The sequence below is a fragment of the Anomaloglossus baeobatrachus genome, chromosome 7, assembly GCF_048569485.1.
Source record: "Anomaloglossus baeobatrachus isolate aAnoBae1 chromosome 7, aAnoBae1.hap1, whole genome shotgun sequence".
Taxonomy (NCBI): Eukaryota; Metazoa; Chordata; class Amphibia; order Anura; family Aromobatidae; genus Anomaloglossus; species Anomaloglossus baeobatrachus.
In genome coordinates this window covers 180,305,015-180,326,241 of record NC_134359.1, presented here as the reverse complement: position 1 = coordinate 180,326,241, position 21,227 = coordinate 180,305,015, and the positions used below count along the sequence as shown (strand labels likewise).

The 21,227-nt window shown below is 42.3% G+C and overlaps 1 protein-coding gene across 1 annotated transcript in view; it reads left to right on the top strand.

The window, feature by feature from the left end:
* Window positions 1-21,227, top strand: part of STAT1 (signal transducer and activator of transcription 1) — an 801,166-nt gene that overhangs the window by 520,896 nt on the left and 259,043 nt on the right. The window contains exons 16-17 of the mRNA XM_075317825.1: window positions 6,580-6,678; window positions 19,163-19,298. Coding sequence (XP_075173940.1) covers window positions 6,580-6,678; window positions 19,163-19,298 — 235 coding nt within the window. The remainder of the gene's footprint in view (window positions 1-6,579; window positions 6,679-19,162; window positions 19,299-21,227) is intronic.

The window sequence follows — 21,227 nt, the reverse complement described above, 5'->3', positions numbered from 1 at the left end:
TGCAAGTTTGCGTTATCTCAGAACCTGAACTACAGTGCCTTCTGAAACTATTTGGCCCCCTTGAATTTTTCAACCTTTTCCCACATTTCAGGCTTTAAACATAAAGATAAAAATTTTAATATTATGGTGAAGAATCAACAATTGGTACACAATTGTGAAGTTGAACGAAATGTATTGCTTTATTTTAAGCTTTTTTAAAAAATAAATAACTGATAAGTGGAGCATGCAATATTATTCGTCCCCTTTATTTTCAGTGCAGCAAACTCACTCTTGAAGTTCATTGAGGATCTCTGAATGATCCAATGTTGTGCTAAATGACTGATGATAAATATAAGCCACCTTTGTATAATCAAGTCTCCGTATCAATGCACCTACACTGTGATAGTCTCAGTGTTCTTTTTAAAGTGCAGATTACATGAAGACCAAGGAACACAACAGGCAGGTCTGTGATACTGTTGTGGAGAAGTTTAAAGCTGGATTTTCGTTACAAAAAGATTTCCAAAACTTTACCAAGGAACAGAACAAGCAGGTCTGTGATACTGTTGTGGAGAAGTTTAAAGCTGGATTTTCGTTACAAAAAGATTTCCAAAACTTTAAACATCCCAAAGAGCACTGTGCAAGCAATCATATTAAAATGGAAGGAGTATCATACTACTGCAAATCTACCAAGACCCGGCCGTCCATCCAAACTTTCATCTCAAACAAGGAGAAGACTGATCAGAGATGCAGCCAAGAGGCCCATGATCACTCTGGATGAACTGCAGAGATCTACAGCTGAGTTGGGAGAGTCTGTCCATAGGACAACAGTCAGTCGTACGCTGCACAAATCTGGCCTTTATGGAAGAGTGGCAAGGAGAAAGCCATTTCTCAAAGATATCCATAAAAAGTGGTGTTTAAAGTTTGCCACAAGCCACCTGGGAGACACACCAAACATGTGGAAAAAGGTGCTCTGGTCAGATGAAACCAAAATCGAACAATTTTGGAACAATGCCAAACGATATGTTTGGCGTAAAAGCAACACATCTCATCACCCTAACACAACATCCCCACTGTGAAACATGGTGGTGGCAGCATCATGATTTGGGCCTGCTTTTCTTCAGCAGGGACAAGGAAGATGGTTAAAATTAATGGTAAGCTGGATGGAGCAAAATACAGGACCATTCTTAAAGAAAATCTGTTGGAGTCTGCAAAAGACCTGAGACTGGGATGGAGCTTTGTCTTCCAACAAGACAATGATCCCAAACATAAAGCAATATCTACAATGGAATGGTTCACAAATAAACGTATACAGGTGTTAGAATGGCCAAGTCAAAGTCCAGACCTGAATCCAATCGAGAATCTGTGGAAAGAGCTGAAAACTGCACTCCATCCAACCTCACTCAGCTCGAGCTATTTGCAAAGGAAGAATGGGCAAGAATTTCCGTCTCTCGATGTGCAAAACTGATACACATACCCCAAGCGACTTGCAGCTGTAATCGCAGCAAAAGGTGGCGCTACACAGTTTTAACTTAAAGGGGACGAATAATATTTCACGCCCAACTTTTCAGTTATTTATTTTTTTAAAATGTTTAAATTACACAATAAATTTAGTTCAACTTCACAATTGTGTCCCACTTGTTGTTGATTCTTCACCATAACATTAAAATTTTTTCTTTATGTTTGAAGCCTGAAATGTGGGAAAAGGTTGAAAATTCAAGGGGGGGGCAAATACTTTTGCAAGGCACTGTTACAAAACGTTCGGGCGACGCTCCCGAACGCGAACATCGGGGGGTTCGCCCATCACTACCCAATACCACCTGATCCCTTCCTACACTCAACGACCACATGAACGCGCAGTCCAGAGATGCTACAATCTTTAATCTGTATAAACATGTTGTGTATAAAGCAATCAAGATGGTAAGTGTAATAAACCAGGTTCCTCTTCTAAATGGGGAGCTTGGCTGTCTCCCCAATCCTACAGCCGCACATCTTATGCAAGCAGATTACACTGCATTAGTGTTCTAGAATAGGGATGCACATCGAAGAGCGACTTTGTCATACTGAACCAATTCCAAGGGCTACAAAAAAATAAAGGGGTATTATTATCATTAATAGGTCTCCAAAACCACTTCCAGTACATTAATATTTCGCATGACCACGTTTTGAGTATTTGAGAAGGATTTTGAGAGTTTCTACTAAGTTTCTGCTCCAAATTATCAGTGTAAATACACCCTAACTTACAATGAGTTTTTGGAGCAGAAATTGAGCAGAAAGACCTTCTCATAATCTCAAAACTTTAAGGAAAATTCTTCAAAGCTTTTGTATTTGAATATAAGAAGATGAGAACTGTCAGGGCGCATGTTGTTCAGGCTAATTTTAGAACATCAGTGCAGAGGAACGTTTATAGGCAGTCTGGAAATAGTAAGGGGTTAAAGGGACTCTGTGAATAGGTTTCTGCAATGTAACCTGAAGACTGCATGTTGCAAGTTAAAACACAGAATTCATCCCTGCATCTAACAGTCTTTTTTTGTTTACCTGCAACGTTAGTTTAAGCATCTTAGCTTTATCATTGGTGGGGCTCAGCTGAGCATGAGCTGTAGTCAGACTCCACCCCCTTCTGTGATTAGCATCTTCTGTCTATGGCAATGTGCACTGAAAGTGTGGCGTTGGTGGGGGCAGCTCCCAGAAGTGCTTCATACAAAATCTAAACTCTTTCACTGTGTTAGAACGGCTACACTCATTAATTACGGTAGCAAAAACCTCCTGGCAGAATCCCTTTAATACACTTGCTACTTGCTCTACATCACATACATAATTAAGATAATTTAGAAATGTTTTTGCATCAACTCTCCTTCTTTTACAGGCCTTAGTTTCAATGTCTGAAACCAGAGTGTTTTAGAGAATGTTCCAGTAATTTGATCTCTAAGTAAAATAATTGTATATCTACAGTACCAGTTAAAACTTTGGACACAAACATCTTCTAAAGGCAGGTAGTCCATAAGTGTGCTCTTGCAGAGGCATACCTTTCATTGGAAGCCAGTCTACATGTAAACCAATCAGAAGTCGTTTTAATGGTGAACATCTGTGCACATAGAACATCATGTTCTCTGCAGCACATGTTCTGTTTGCACACCCAATTTGTGCTCCAAAAGTAAAGTAATTCTTCCTTTTTAAGCCCTGCTCTGTCTACAAACAGTAGTTTCTAACCACATATGGGGTATTCCCTCATATTGGAAAAATTGCATTACACATTTTGGGGTCCATTGTATCCTAATAGCCCTTGTGAAAATGAAAAAATTGAGGCTTAAACCACATTTTAGTTAAAACACGTAATTTTGAATTTTTACAACTCGGCATTATAAACGTCTGTGAAGCATTTCTGAGTTCAAAATGTTTGTACACCCCTAAAATTCCATGCCTAGTGTAGTTTCTAAAATGGGTTCATTTGGAGGGTTTTTGCTTTTCTGACACCATGAGCGCTGTGCTAGTGGTACCCACAATTTGAGGCAAATCGGGCTTCAAAAGCCAAATATTGTTGTTTTGCCTTCCAAGCACTGCTATGTGTTCAAACAGTAGTTTTCAGCCACATATAGGATGTTGTCATATTCAAGAGAAATAGTTTTAAAAATTGTGTGGTCTATCTTCTATTATTCCTTGCAAAAATGAAACAATTTTACTAAAACATCTAGTGGAAAAAAAATGTTATTTTTACTTTTTTTCATCCCAGTATTATAATCTTTTGTGAAGCACCTTTGTGCTTTCAAATTGCTTGAGGAGTGTAGATTTCAAACTGGGGTCTTGTCTGCAGTATCTGCAATCTGAGGGTTCTACAAATATGAGATGTCATCCACAATCTATTCCAGCCAAACTTGTGTTCCAAAGTCAAATAGTGCTCTTTCCTTCTGTTGTGTGCCCAATCTGTAGTTTGTGACCACATATGGTTATCAGTATAATTAGGAGAAATTGCTTTACAAATCGTAGCGTTTTTTTTCTCCTGCTACCATTGTGAAAATTTAGCCAGTTATGTAAGGGGTGTCCTTTTTAAAATGTGAGTCACCTGTGAGGCTTTACAAAAGTGACGTGGTCCCTAAAGGTTTTGTACGTTTTTTTAAATTGAATACACTCAGGATGAAGGGTAGTGCGCATCATCCAACACTCGGAGGTAACACTGCTCTAATTTCCCCAGTATGGTACCAAGAATGGTCAAGCACCTGTGAGATGTTGGAAGTGGTATTGTGTGCATGTCCTTCCCAGTATAAAGGCTAAAGGGGGCCTGAAGGAATTTTTATCTAAATCCCTATCTATTTATTACCATAATATTAAACTAATTTCTAATATGGCTGCATTAAAATATATAATGCTTGATTCTTGAAATTAAAGAAGCACTCCTATGAAAATTTCAGTTATTCTCCCATTTTACTATACACAGTGCAGGAGTAAATACAGTGGCAAGCAAAAAGGTAACAATGTTTTGAACTTTTGACTTTCAGGCTCCATATTTCATCATCCATTACATCTTTCAACATGAGACTACATTAATTTTATAGACAATTATCTTGGCTATCACATACATAAATTTAACTTGCAACAATTTAGTATATGATTAGGTATGCAGATTCTTATCATATTACTGCATTGTTACTGTTTTGCTCCTGGTGTTTGAACATTTTTTTCTTCCTGTATGCTATAAATTACAACCGGCACTCTCTTTTCCTAATAACTCAGTGTGTTATTAGTAGTGATGGGTGACCACTAAAATGCTTGGGTGTTTGTTACTTGAGCCAAGCAGGACAGATGTTCTGAAAGCGCTCAACTTGAGTAACGAGTATAATAGAAGTCAGTGATTGAGCAGTTCTGCCCACATACAGCCAGCCATATACAAAGTATTTCCTGGGGGAAGGAGGGTGTTTTTCTTTTTGGAGACACACTACATTTGAAAACATTGTTTTAACCCCAGTGAGACCCAGTCACAGACTGCAAATGACTCTTACTGGGGTGCCTTCTCACATCATGCACTGAAGCAAGCCTGTGCATTATGTTCGTTGTTTCACAGACAAAACAGCCAAGCACCCGTGATATTCAGCCGAGCACCCCGATGCTTAATCGAGTATTGATTAATGGCGACCACGCTCGCCCATCATTAGTTATTAGATTGATTGCCAAGTGAAAGGTTACTGGTTTGAATACTGGTTTGAGCAGAAAACTTCCAAAGTGCATCATATGAGCACTATGACAGCAGGAAGAATATGACATGAAGTCCATCCATCCATTCAAATGCGAAGAGGTGGACGTCCAGGCAAAATATCAGAGTCAAGAAGTCAACTCGTCACAAGTTCTATAAGTTCTAGCGCAACAAACACGGCAGTGGAGGTGGCTCGTATGCTTTGTAATAGTGAGATCACATAGGTCAATGCAAGCCCCGTGCGACACATGTAACTCAAGTCTGGAATGGTGGTCTGGAAAAAAGTTAAGAAGCCTATCATCATAAGGAGCATTGACTTGATTTTGGAAAAAAGTATGAAAAAGTGGACAGTAGAGGATTAGAAATGGGTGATTTGGAGAAATGTGACAAAAGTCAATAGATTAGGCTTTGATGGGTCTGGAAGAAACAAGGGACTAAGGGGCTAATGGATCAAGAAATTGAGGACACTATCCTGTTCAGTGGAGGAAGTCTGTTAATATGGGGTTGTGTCTTAGCCAAAGGTGTTGAATACTTAACCAGGATTGATGGTGATTTCAATGCTGAGCTCTATGTGGGTATTCTATAAGACAAGTTACTTTGTACACTTGAGTACCATGGGTATGATAAGGACAACATAGTCTTTCAGCAGTACAATGACCCAAAGCATGCATTGAGATTGGCGAAGAAATGGTTGAATGACAATGAAGTAGAAGTGCTAGATTGACCCCCACAGTCCCAAGACCTCAACCCAAGTAAACATTTGTGGGTACAGCTGAAGCTGGGTACAGCTGTATACATACCCAAGTGAGTCGACCAGTTTGCACCAACATTGGGGACGTATAGAAGAGACCTAATATCAGATTTTGGTCGAGACATACTTGAATCTGATCGAGAGCATACGAAGAAGAATTCAGGCAGTGTTGAAAGTGAAAAGTGGATTTACAAAATACTAACAAAATAATAAAATTGAAAATTTAGATTTTTAGGAACAAAACATTAACAATGCAGTGACTCAATAAAATCTGCGTAACTAATCGTATTCTAAATAGTTGCAAGTCAAATTTATGTATGAGATACGAGGGGCTGCTGATAAATCTTTGGCTTTACCCAGAAAGAAATGAGATCGGATGATGAAACTTTACATTTATTCCACATACTCTCCACTGAAGTCAACACACTTTTTACATCGGCATTCCAAGTTCCTGTAAGCCTCGCAAAAAAAAAGGATTTTGGTTTTGTTTCAAATCAGGCATCCATAGCAGCCATGGCATCAGAAATAGTTTGAAACTCCCCTTTATTGTTAAAGCATGAGATCTCTCACTGTTAACTAGATGTGATCCAATGAGTAAGGTAATGAGTAAGTAATAGCTTGTTACATCTCTCAATTAAACTGTTGTTTCTTTTTTTTTTTCCAACAGACTGTATCTCTTCCTATTGTTGTAATTTCTAATGTAAGCCAGCTTCCTAGTGGATGGGCTTCTATTTTATGGTACAATATGCTGACTTCAGAAACAAAGGTATGTGTTTTTCTCTGTAAACTAAAAATTGGTGGGTTTTGCAAACTGTTAAGGTTAAAGAGGAACTAGCACTTACCATAAAAATGTAATATTTTGTTTTTCCTTTTATATAAGCCGCTACTCTCATTTATTTGGTGTTTTTCTTCTTTTTTTTCTAAACATCCCTCATAGCCCCTCTTCGCTGTTTGTAAAGCAAGTCTTATTAGCCAAGTAGTGATGTCCATAACAATTTTCTATTGGAGTTTTCTTCAGGATCACACCGAATTGCTGATGTCATCTTCACCTGCTTTTCACTATCTAATCTTAAAGAAAACCTGTGGTCAGAATTATGCATGGTAAACTAAAAGGTATACCTTTATTGTCGCTATTAGGGCGGCGTCACACGCTACGATATATCGGGCGATATGTCGTCGGGGTCAGGGATTCCGTCACGCACATCCGGCATCGTTAGACATATCGTAGTGCGTGACAGCTACGAATGACTGTGAACGAGCAAAAATACTCACCTTATCGTTGCTCGTTGACACATCGTTCATTTTCAAAATGTCGGCCCTTCTTCTGTGCTCCGGTTGTTCATCGTTCCCGAGGCAGCACACATCGCTCCGTGTGACATCCTGGGAACGACGAACACAGCTTACCTGCATCCCGCCGGCAATGCGGAAGCAAGGAGGTGGGCGGGATGTTACGTCCCGCTCATCTCCGTCCCTCCGCTTCTATTGGCCGGTCGCTGTGACGCCGAACGTCCCTCCCCCTTCAGGAAGAGGATGTTCGCCGCCCACAGCGACGTCGTCCGGGAGGTAAGTGCGTGTGACAGGGGGTTAACGACTTTGTGCGCCACGGGCAACTAATTGCCCGTGACGCACAAACGACGGGGGCGGGTACGATCGCTCATGCGATCGCACGATAGATCGTACCGTGTGATGCCGCCCTTAGGGTGGAGTCACACTTACATGTGACTCACGTGAGGATCGCATCGCATCTCCCGGACCAACTGGTGGCTCTCCTGATAGGAGCATGTCATCTTCATGTATTTCTATGCAGCTGACACTCTCATGGTAGGTCTGGTCTGTGTACATCGAGGCGGGACTGTGGTAGGGTCTTCGGCTCTGTAACAGCCCCTCCGCTGCCTTTGGTGTTTTTATTGTCTTCCTTATTTAAATTAAGCGCTGGCGCCGTCCTAGATGCATTTGACGCTGGCACAGATTGTTCCTGTGGCAGTCTTCAGGAAAGTGGTGTGGGTGCTTGCACATGCGCAGGTTGAAATCTTGTGTCAGTGACAAGCCAAGATCTTAATCACGTTGCCATCGGAACCATTTTACTGAAACTCACCGAGAAATCGATCTGCACAAGCGCCACCGACTGGTAGCGACATATACGCAGGATGACCCTCGGCGATTTTCAGTAGTGGCGGTGCATGCTCAGAGTAAAATCTTGGCTTCTCATTGAGATGAGATTTCAACCTGTGCATGTGCAGGCACCGGCTCAGTTTTCCTGAACACTGCCAGGAGAGCAATCTCTCGCCCATGGCTATGACCGCACCAGTGTGAAATTTAGCGCATTGTGACTGGCAACGGGATTTCCTCAGCAAGGTAATCAACCTTCCCCTTTTGAGTCTCCGGCATCAGGAGGAGACAGCAAGTTATTGCTTGACTTCTCTTTACTGCAGCTTCTTTCCACTTCATTAAAGTGACGGTCCAAAGTGAAGACATCATTACTTTCCCCGGTATGCTGGAACAATATTTCCCCACTCAACCTGTTGTTGGCCCCCTTTTTTGAAGCAACCCCATTTTCAATGGTCATACTAGGTCATACTATTGTTTACTTTTTTATCAGTCAGATCAGTAAGTTGGGTAGACCCACAATTCCTCCAGTCACCCCTAACTCGTGACTGTCAACCTTAGAGTGCGCTAGCCCGTCCTCATTACCACCAACATACCAAGGGAAATCCATTCAGTTTCCCACTGTGGTGGGGCTTTCTTAGGGTCATTCCGGCTTTTATCTGAACAACCTGACACTTCCCTCTTCTTTCACAAGTCCCAAAATAAAACTAAGGGGCCCTTTGCACACTACGACATCGCAAGCCGATGCTGTGATGCCGTGCGCAATAGTCCCCGCCCCCGTCGCAGCTGCGATATCATGGTGATAGCTGCCGTAGCGAACATTATTGCTACGGCAGCTTCACATGCACTCACCTGCCCTGCGACGTCGCTCTGGTCGGCGAACCGCCTCCTTATTAAGGGGGCGGGTCGTGCGGCATCATAGCGACGTCACGCGGCAGGCGGCCAATAGAAGCCGAGGGGCGGAGATGAGCGGGACGTAAACAACCCGCCCACCTCCTTCCTTCCGCATAGCCGACCGGGACGCAGGTAGGCGATGTTCCTCGCTCCTGCGGCTTCACACATAGCGATGTGTGCTGGTGCAGGAACGAGGAACAACATCGTAACATCGGTCTTTCCCAATTCATGGAAATGACCGACGCTACACCGATGATACAATTACGACGCTTTTCTTTTGCGATCGTTAATCGTATCATAAAGGATTTACACACTTCGATGTCGACAGCGACGCCGGATGTGCGTCACTTTCAATTTGACCCCACCGACATCGCACCTGCGATGTCGTAGTGTGCAAAGTGCCCCTAAGTCTCAGCTGGCCCATTATAACTGGATGTGATAAGTGCAGAACTACACCCACATCATTGCACCCAACATCTTTGGTCATCTCATTGAGCACTCTAGACATAGGATATTCTTTAACATTCCTATGACTGTAGCTGACTTCAATCTTCAAGTTGTTATTGAGTGTGGCCCTTACTAGGCTCCCAAAGCTCCTCTAGCCTAATAGACCAGTCATCCTTTCTTCATTCAATTTCACGGAACATACTTGTCACCCTTATCTGATGGACAGTCTATACTTTAGGCCAGACCTGCATAAAACGAACACCATCGTCCACGGCTACATCCATCTGCTTACTGCACAGAGGACATTGGGTTGCTATATGGCCTTGACCGTGACATTTCCCCCAGATAATGTCTTCACATGAGTCCATCAGCACTACTGCAAACACTCCTTTGCAATTGGAACACCCTGCCCCTTTTTAGTTATTTCCTCCTGGTCTCTCACCACCCACTCAATCAGTTTTTCGGCGTCCTGGGGTTCTCCTGGTGGCTCTCCTGAGAGGAGCATGTCCGCTTCATGTATTTCTACGCAGCTGACATGCTCATGGTAGGTCTGGTCTGTGTACATCGAGGCGGGACTGTGGTAGGGTCTTCGGCTCTGTAACAGCCCCTCCGCTGCCTTTGGTATCTCTATTGTCTTCCATATTTAAATTAAGCGCTGGCGCCATTCTAGATGCATTCGACGCTTGCACAGATTGCTCCTGTGGCAGTCTTCAGGAAAGTGGTGTGGGTGCTTGCACATGCACTGAGAAGGGATTGGACAAACCGATCCATTACTAGAAACATAATACATGCCCTCTTCTGGCTTCAATGAACATAAGCATGGTGTCACACTCCGTTTCATTCGCTGGTACGCCCACAAAGGTTCAGATACAACTTCTCCCAAGAAGTATCCCAGTGGAGGTGTAGCGGCCTCCACAGACCTTGCCTGGTCAGAACAAGGGAATTCCCTTCTCTCTCTGAGGTGTCTTATAGAGGTATAACAAATCACCACACACTGACAATGTGTGTCACGCTAGGTGTGGGAAAGTACCACACGTACGGTGACAGGGAAAAGAAGGGAAATGCTGTGTCTAGGTAAGGGGGAGATGGTGACCCCTGACTAAATCTTTCGCTGGCCCCTGGCTCCCCTGAACACCCTAATAAGGTCCCGCACTTATGTGTTGGGCAGGATACCTGACCCTGACTAACCCTAGAACTGGACCCTAGATAGGGAACAAATGGGATGAGCAGTTAGCCCCATTAAACTCTATTGAAGACATAGGGAGCACACATAGGGGAAAGCACATGAACAACTTACAGTATCTCCACGATAACTCAGGAAACAGTATAGCAGTGAACAGCAATGTTTTCCAGATGGATTCAAATGACTGCTTTCATCCAAGGCCTGTATAGGTATTTAACTCTATCACCTTCAAAGACCAAGGGGAGTGAGAGTATTTAAGGATACCAAGGAAAATCATGATGATTAACAGCTGAAAGGTGAGGAAATTCTCAGGGTCCTAAAGGAAAAGGGATTAACCCCAAGCAGAGAAGAAGAAAATGTCAGGGAGAAGTTTTGTATAGCAAAACACTGCAACCTTCTACAGCCGGGCACCACAGGACTGTCTGTCAAGCATGAAACACCCGTGACAATGTGTCAAACAAACAGACATCATTATAACATATGAGATACGCCCATAGGTGGAGGCAAATGAATAGGCAGATACGCCCTAATGAGTCTCTTAGTACTACAGGTACTAGACCCTTAAATAAAAGTAAACCTATACATGTTTGGTCACAAAAAGAAAAAGTTTGTATGCTCACCACAATACTGAATCCATGAAATACCCGTAGCATGTATGCATCCGGAAAAGACTCCTACAAACCGCTGGCCTGCAGGAAAACATCAAAAGGAAAAAGGAGAATCTGGATCTTGATAAATAAAATCACCTTTTATTGATGTGCATTAAAATCCATGTTATAACAGGAAAACGTATCCAAACATGTTTAAGGCTTATGCCCTTGATCTCTGGGTAACAATGGTATAGCATGGAAGGAACTTATAAAAAAAACACTGACTGCTATTCGTGGACCAGACTAAGGAAAAATATAAAACACATGATTAACTCAAGAAACTGTACGGTAAAAGCACCACATTTGTTACTAATTATTTAAATCCTATAATACTAAAAAGAGGAAGGAAAGAAAAAAAAGGAAAAACATGCCATAGTAAAAAAACAACAAAATCAAATAAATGTGAAAAAAATCTATAATAGAAATAAAGTATCATCCTTAAAATTCATACCTAGTGGATATTTCCAAACCCAGGATAGTGATCCAAAAAGCTTCCCTGACAAGTTTTTCTTCTAGTCTCCACCTCTAGTTAGGCGACTCACCTTTTCTACCCCCAAAAAAATAAAACTCTCAAGGCTTTCCTTGTGACATTCAACAAAGTGTCTGGTAGCACCAGAATATTTTGCATTATTGTTGGAGATATTTGTGACATATTGAGCTATCCTCCTCTTTAAGGGAACCTGTCAGGTCCAATATGCACCCAGAACCATGAGCAGTTCTAGGGGTATATTGTTAATCCCTCCTAACCGTCCCTGTATACACTAGCATAGATAAAGAGATCTGTAGAAATAGTTTTTCTAAAGATCTGTTATCGTATGCTAATGAGCGCAGGGAGTAGTCCCAAGGGCGTTAGTTCCGGTGGCTAGTCGGCCCCATTGGCATGTTAGTATGCCTATGTGGGCATACTAACATGCTAATGAATGCGCAGCGTCGGAGGGCATACTAAAATGCTAATGAATACGTAGCATCAGAGGAGGATCTCACTAACCTCTCCGCTGCCTTCACCACCTGACACTGGATTTTGTCTCAGTGCGTATGACCCCAGAGTTTCAGTCATGCGCACTATGAAGCTGGTTGTACGTGTCCTGGCTTCAAACTGAAGTAGTGCACATGACCGAAACTCAGGGATCATGCGCACTGAGCCGAACTCCAGTGTCAGGCAGTGATGGCAGCAGAGAGATGAGTGAGATCATCCTCTGACGCTACGTATTCATTAGCATGTTAGTAGGCCCACAGGATCCTACTAACATGCTAATAAGGCTGACTAGCAAGGGAAGCAACGCCCTTGGGATTATCCCTGTGCTCATTAGCATACAATAAAAGATATTTAGAAACACTTTTTCTAAAGATCCCTTTATCTATCTATGCTAGGGACAGTTGGGCAGGGATTAGCAATGTGCACCCAGAACTGCTCATGGTTCTCTTTGCATATTGCACCTGACAGGTTCACTTTAATTTTGCGAATAGTGCAGCCTACATAACACATGCTGCACAATGTGCATGCTATGCAATAGACTGCATATTTGGTGTCACAATTAAAAAATAATTTTGTTGCCATCCACATTATTAGTTTTACAAGCATATTGGCACGTTGCATTTTGTTCCAAAACTTTTGAAAAAACCTGTACTGCTTAACCATGTGTTAGTTTTATTTTATGGATCCACATGTAAACTCGGTGACAACATGTTCGCCAAAGATCTTCCTCTTCTTGCCACCACTGACACCCCATTTTTAGTATCTTATTATAAATGGGGTCTTGATACAGGATGGGTGCATATCTGTTTATTATGTTTTTAACTTGCGAGAACTTGCGGCTATAAGGGGTGCTAAAGGTCAAAGATTCTTTTTCAAAATTAATTTTCTTGTATTTTTTGTCATTTTTTTTTTGTCGTTTTTTTCTTTCAGAAGAGATCTCCACCAGAATTTTTTTTATTTTGAATGGTAAATTACGCATGGTCAATATCTGTTTATTTATTTTTTGGGGGGTAGAAAAGGTGATTCGTCCAACTAGGTGGAGACTAGAAGAAACAACTTCTTGTCAGGTAAGCTTTTTGGATCCCTTCCTTGGGTATGAAATATCCACTAGGTATGAATTTTATCTATCTTTTGATAGATTTTTTTCACAGTTATTTGATTTTGTTGTTTTTTATTATTGGATGTCTTTCCTTTTTTTATTTTGTTCTTTTCAGTATTATAGGATTTAAATCATTAGTAACAAATGTGGTGCTTGAACCGTGCAGTTTTTTGTGTTATTCATGTGTTTTATATTTTTCCTTAATGAGTCTGTTCTATGAGTAGCAGTGAGTGTTTTTTTTATAAATTCCTTTGATGCTATACCATTGTTATCCAGTGATCAAGGGTGCAAGTGTGGCACCCATGGGCTTCAGGCGCCACAGGGTAATACACCACTTTTCAGGGTTAATATCTATCCCGGGTCAAGAGGGGGTTAACGTTCCGGTGCCTTCACAAAACACACACAAACAACAGCAACGTGCTTACTTACAGGTGGTTGGACTAGAGCAGACAGGATAGCCAGCCATCACGAAGTATGGGACTTCCCTGGTCGCTAGGACAACCACTGGGGGCGGGCACCACATGGGATAGAAGTAGGAGCAACCAACACACTTAGAGCAGAACCTGCCTATGCACAGCTTGGGATAACACCTAGCACTGACAACTGGAGTTAGTGTTTCTTTCTCTTCGTGGGCCCGTGGCTTGGAGCAGGAGGCTCAGCCCGGGTTCTGGATAGCAACCGAGGGACACTTCACTAAAAGACTTACACGGGCACCAGCGGTGACTGCAGATGGATCTGAGATCGGTTGGAACCCATCGTGGCACAGAACAGCGCTCTGGGGCAGCGCCTGAAAAACTTGAGTAAAAACAACTGGAACCGAAGCCCCTGTCTCTGCCTCTCCTCTACTGGCAGCCAGTGCTGCAGCGCACAGGGTACTACCACTAACCCCGTCATCCTCCGCGGAGTAATCCCGCTCCGCCTGTGGTGAGCGACACCATCCCGGCTGCACCAACATCTGCCCCGGTGAGAGACCCTGCAGTGGCGGCCCCCATAACTGGCCGCAAACCACAGGTGGCGTCACGATGCTAATAGACTTTCCTAGCTTCCAACTACTACCTCCATCCTCCCTGCCACCCTCCAATCCTCCTTCCTGTACACCCCGGGGTAACGAAAGCGGGCTAGGCCACCCAGTGACAATGCAGAGGATCTTCACCCCCGACCCGGCGACGAGTAGTTTAAAACACCTGCCCCGTGGGGCGCTACATAAGCCTATACATGTTTGGTATCTACGAACTCATACCAATCTGACGCATCACACTGACACATCAGTTTTACCATATAGTAAACACAGTGAATAAAATACCCCAAAAAACAATCGTGCAATCGCATTTTTTTTGCAATTTTTCCGCACTTGGAATTTTGTTGCTGTTTTCCAGTACACTGGAAAAACTTATGGTTTTATTTAAAAGTACAACTCTTTCTGCAAAAAACAAGCTCTCATATAGCAAGATTGATGGAAAAATAGAAAAAGTTATGGCTCTCGGAAGACGGGGAGCAAAAAAACTGAAAATTTCCTGGTTATGAAGGAGTTAAAGGGAATCTGCCAGCAGGTATTTGCTACCTCATCTGACAGTAACATCATGTAGGCACAGAGATTTTGAATCTAATGGTGTATCACATAAATTACTGACTGAAACCCTTCTCATATAATCAAAGAATTTAAATCAAAGAAAACTCCAGGGCTGTGAGGTGTCAATCACAGCGTGGACCTAGCCCTAACAATGTTAATTACCAAGTGATAAAGCCTTTACTTTAAAGGAAACCAATTATGAGGATTTTCGTATATAATCTAAAGACAGGGCTATTCTGGCACTCTCAGGCTGAATCTCTATATACCTTTAGTGGTCAGCTCGGGTGTTTAGGTTTTGAAATCCAAGAAAGTAAACTTTATAAAATCAGCAGCTTCTTGAGTGACAGCAGCTGAGGATCAGCTAATAGCTAGGTGGGTATTATCATTATTATTATTTATTATTATAGCGCCATCAATTCCATGTCGCTTTACATGTGAAAGGGGTATACATAATAAGGACAAGTACAATAATCATAAACAATACAAGGCACAGACTGGTACAGGAGGATAGAGGTCCCTGCCCGCGAGGGCTCACAAGGGATAGGTGAGGATACAGTAGGTGAGGGTAGACCTGATTGTGCGGCGCTATATCAGACTGAGCATTACGGCAGGTTGTAGGCTTGTCGGAAGAGGTGGGTCTTCAGGTTCCTTTTGAAGCTTCTCAAGGTAGGCGAGAGTCTGATGTGTTGTGGCAGAGCATTCCAGAGTATGGGGGAGGCACAGGAGAAATCTTGGATGCGATGGTGGGAAGAGGAGATGAGAGGGGAGCAGAGAAGGTATTCATATTGATTCCTACCCCACTACCTGTTGTTCCTCCCCCCCCCTCTGTTATTTATGCTAATTTTACTATTTACTAATTTCTTCACGAAGATGTTGTCGGAGTTAGTGCCTGCGCATAGCGCTTATTTCCGTGCCATCTTTGTGAAGATCGTGTGACCCCCTGCTATTCTATTCTTGCAGCTGAGAGGGCGGTGCATGCACCCTCGCATCTTTTGCTTTTTTTGTGACCTCGGGAGCGCATGCAGTCACAACAGAAGTGGAGAACAGCTGATCGGAGCACACTTCTTCCTCCCTGAGGAAGCCAGACGTGGGAGTATTGAATTCCCTGTAGAAACATACGTTGGTGGGTGATGGGGGTGCTCCCTCTTTGTGACTGGACCATGCACTGGCCACTTTAGGAGCTCTTGGCACTTTATTAACCTGGTGGTTAGCTTTCCATGGATGTTTGAACATTATACTTATCATTGCAAGTTACCTGTTTAGCGGTGTTTTTTGTCTTATTACTGAATTTATATTGCACTTTGCACTTTGAAAAGTAATTAGATAATGATTTTTTATGAGCTAAAACAAGCAAGTCAGGTTAACTAATATTTTTATACCATACTTATGTGATGAATTGTTTACCGGTTTATATATCTTTATATGTTTCACATCTCTATACCTAATAGTGAGATAATTCTCTCTGTGCCAAAGACATCATGTGCTGCCATAATGTGTTCTGTTTTTATGATTGTCTATCCGCTTTTATGTGTGCCACGTATCTTTGCATCTAAATAAATTTATATCACAGATAACTTTTGTCCTCTTGTGTTTATATATTGGTTTTTGAGTTTGTGCTGGTGGTCAGATGACCAATTTTGGCACTTGCCCACAATAATGCTATATATTGCCTCTTGGAGATTTTTGTACCTGTGAACTTTAAGTGTTATGATCTGGTAACCGTGGACAATCACAAAAAATTCCATTAATAAGGAAAAAACAAAACCACAAGAGTAATTGGAAACTGAGCTGACTGCAATCCCCTATCTATCAGACAACACTACAGTAGAAGTAGCAGGGGGATGTTCCTAACACACCTAGCCACCTTGTCACTGCCTGAGAAACTTGCTACACCTCAAAGATAGAAAGGATGAATCCCAACTTGCCTCGGAGCAGTCCCCAAAGAAATAGCAAGCCCCCAACATGCAACAACGGTGATATAAGAAAACACAATACATAGAACATATTGATTAGCAAAGGTGAGGCCCGACTTACTAGATAGAACAAGACAGGACAGATAACTGATTGCGGCCAGCAAAAAACCCTACAAAAAATACCAATCTCCTGATAATAAAAAAATACTGAGACCACATGGACTCTCCCCCACTGTATCAGGTACTCTTGTGCTAGACACTTTAAAAAGAACTGCAGATATAATGGGAAGAAAAAAAAATCACAGAACAAATAATATTTTAAAGTGCAAATAATCCAAACATGAACAGAGAGCAAGCTCCCTTTCTTGCTGGAGGACCTGCCCTGCTCACAAAAGCAGAAAGACAGATCCTCACATACAAGAAACCAAACACTGAACTAAATGGAATATGCAGAAACACTCTTAAGTGCAAATTCAGCAATTAAGCACAAAAACAGTAATAACTTATCTAAGGTAGATTCAGGCACCAAATAAATGGGAAAAACAGAAGGGAAAACTCCCAGCCATCTTCAGAAGCAGGCAGGAATATTTATCACCGGCAATCGCCAGGCACAAAATGCTCTCCTAAATAAACTAGGCTGATCTGCAATAGAATTTCCTGGATTCCCAACTAATTCCATCACCTGTCTGAATCACAGATTCAAACTCCGCTTCATTACCATTCCTGACCACCAGAGGGAACTCCAAACCAGCACCCACTCGGATGACATTCACAACATTTAGGATAAAAAATTAAACAAGGGAGCGCATGTGAAGGTTCTGGGAGATAGAGGTGGGGAGGAGAAAAAGAATCTGCTCACCTGATGTGGTTGTGCAGCCCTCGCACAACCACGGTATAAGGCGGGAGTGTGGTGTCAGTAGTCTTCTAACCTGTTAGCCCACGATGTCCATCCAGGGAAGCAAATTCCTGAAGAGCTGGTCACATGACAGATCACTGGGCGTCTCTGGTAATCTGACCTCCGTATCAAGCAGCTCTTGCCGTGAACCCACAGGGGGGAAGATCAGCAGTAAAGTATAGAAGCACGGTCTGATAGAGCGCTAAGGAGGCCACAGTATTAGATTAATTTTTTTAGAATTTATTGTTTTCTATCAGCCACAACGCGTTTCGATATACACAATATATAATTTTATATCCACCTTCTGAAGATATTGTGTATATCGAAACGCGTTGTGGCTGATAGAAAACAATAAATTCTAAAAAAATGTATCTAATACTGTGGCCTCCTTAGCGCTCTATCAGACCGTGCTTCTATACTTTAATTCACAACATTTAAGCCTACAAAGTACACTTATAAATAGCCTGGATGTAAATCTTTATTTGTGATACTGCTTTGTCTCATCAGTACTGTGGTTCCTGTATGTTCTGCTTTCTGATGATAACTGTTCATAAAAACTCCTAGTTTTTCCTTACCATTATTAAAGGGACCTTGTTAGCACAGAATGACTGTACAAAGCAATTACAGGAGCTCGGTGCATTATGGCAGGGCTATTTAAAATACACCTTTCCACCTCCTTGTTTTCTTTTAATCTACACCCTTTCCTCTTCTTTAATTGATGAATCTGGTTGAATAGAGCCAGGGAAGGATGTACATAGATGGAAAAAAGCAGGTGAGATGGTGTATTTAAGTGATTAGCCCCACTATAATGCACGAGCATCTGTACTAGGTTTGAACAGTGATTCTGTGCTGACCAAGTCCCTTTAAGAACATAATGGGAGTTGTAGGTTCATGTGGTACAATTGTACATGATGCTGAATTGACATTAAAATTGATCGTTGTACTAAGCTTGGTTCATGTTTTTAAGTACTTGTGGTTCTGGTGATGTATTCATGGTGGTTCTTTTGACGTAGTCATGTATTGATGTTGGATCTGTTGATATAGTCATGTACTGATTGTGAGTCTAATTATGTATTCTTAAACTTGTGGTGGTTCTGGTGACGTATTTATTTATTGATAATGGTTCAGGTGCCATATTCATTTACTATTGATGGCTCTGGTGCTTTATTTATGTACTGATGATGATGATTTTGGTTTCATATTCACGTGGTGATGATGGGGCTGGTGCTGAATATATCACCAGAAACATAATCACTAAATGAATACATTACCAGCACCATCAGAATTACATGAATACAGCACCCACCAGAACAATCATTACTACATGACTATGTCACAAAAAACACCTTTGGTACATAAATACATCACCAGAACCACCATCAGTTTTGTGCAGGCTGTATTTGTCTCATGAAAAGCGCAAAAACTATCAAAAGTATTGTACTTCTTAGCTTATGTGACATGCCATGTCAAGTCCCTGTTTCTTGACTTTATTATGAAGTACTCTCTTTCCATTCCAGAATTTATCCTTTTTCTTAAACCCACCACCGGCAAGATGGCCACAGTTGTCTGAAGTGCTAAGTTGGCAGTTTTCCTCTGTAACTAAAAGGGGACTTCATGCAGAACAATTAAGTATGCTGGAAGAGAAACTATTAGGTAAGATAAGCAATATACACAATATAAATGTCAAATATTTAGCTTACTGACTTCAAGAATGTGACTCTGCAGACTCATGCAATTTGGTGTGGTTCCCAGTACTGGGACTGCTTCAATTAGCAGGCTATCACTAGTGATGGGTGGAGCTGAACTATAAAAGTCCAGTTCCGTTCAGGTTCAAAACTACCCGAGTACCGACCCTGTGCCCAGAGTTCTCAGGAAACTCTGGTAACAATCCGGATCCGGGAAGTTGGGTAATTAATAAAAAAGGAAAAATAACGAAAAAAAACAGGAAAGCAGACGCTGTATACTTAACAGTCTCCATGCAGCTGTAACACTGCTTATGAGCCGCTGATATGACGACATCCAGGGCTGCTCATTATCCTACTTACATTATGCACTGCTTCCCCTGCCCAAAAGCAGTCCCAGCGTCTGATTGGTTGCAGTCAGACAGAGCCCCCAGCCTGTGTGACTGTGTGAATAAATAAATTTAAAAAATTGGCATAGGGTCCCCGATATTATGATACCCAGCAGATATAACACATACACCTACAGGCTGCAGCTCCTAGCCGTGTGCTTATCTTGCCTGTGTATCAAAAAAAGAGGGACCTCATGCGTTTTGTTTTGTTTTTTTTAATTATTAGATAAATAATTTTAAAAATCGGTGTGCGTTTTTTGATAATCCTTCCATGATAATGCTGACAGCTTGGGGATGGTATTCTCATGCTGGGGAGACCCATTGTTATTGGGCTCCCCAGTCTAAAAGCAGCTGCCTGCAGCCACCCAGGATTGTCGCATCCATCAGATGCGACAATACCGGAACTTTAGCAGGCTCATCAAAATTGCCCTGATGCAGTGGCAATCAGGTTAATGACAACTCACAGCTTACAATAAGCCCTTGATTAGTAATTGGAGGCTTCTATGAGACCCGTCCATTACTCATTTGTAAGTGAAAAGAAATAAACACAAACACAGAAAAAATCCTTTATTTGAAATAAAATACAAAAAAACACCCTCTTTCACCCCTTTATTAATCCCCAAAACACCCGTGCAAGTCCGACGTAATCCATACAAGGTCTCACGACAATTCCAGCTCTGCTGCATTCATACTGAAGGCACAGTGAGCAGACACAAAACATGTACTCACATTGTGGGCTTTAGGCATTGACTGAGCTGCAGCAATGAGCGGTGACCAGGCTCCTCTCTTCTTCTCGTCCTACCACTTGCTCTACTGATCCCTTCCCCTCACGCCTACTCCAGACACTCTCTCCGGTTGTCACCACTCACCTAACTAAAATCTTCAATCTCTCTCTCTCTTCTGGTATCTTCCCTTCCTCCCTCAAACACTCTATTATTACTCCACTATTAAAAAAACCTTCCCTTGATCCGTCCTGCACAAGCAACTACAGACCAGTCTCCAATCTCTCCTTCATCTCTAAACTCTTGGAGCGCCTGGTGTACTCACCCGCTACCTCTCCTCCCACTCTCTTCTAGATCCTTTACAGTCTGGCTTCCGCCCTTTACACTCAACAGAAACTGCCCTTGTCAAAGTGACCAATGACCTATTGACAGCAAAACGTAACGGTGACCACTCTCTGCTTATTCTTCTTGACCTTTCTGCAGCCTTCGACACTGTTGACCACCATCTCCTTCTCTCTTTGCTCCATCCTATTGGCCTAAAGGACACTGTTCTTTCCTGGTTCTCTTCCTATCTTTCTGGCCGCTCGTTCAGTGTATCATTTGCTGGCTCCACATCTTCTCCTCTCCCTCTCACTGTTGGGGTCCCTCAAGGTTCAGTCCTTGGCCCTCTTCTGTTCTCCCTCTACACTGCCCCAATTGGACAGACCATCAGCAGATTTGGCTTCCAGTACCATCTCTATGCTGATGACACACAGCTATACACCTCATCCCCTGAGCTCACCCCCGCTG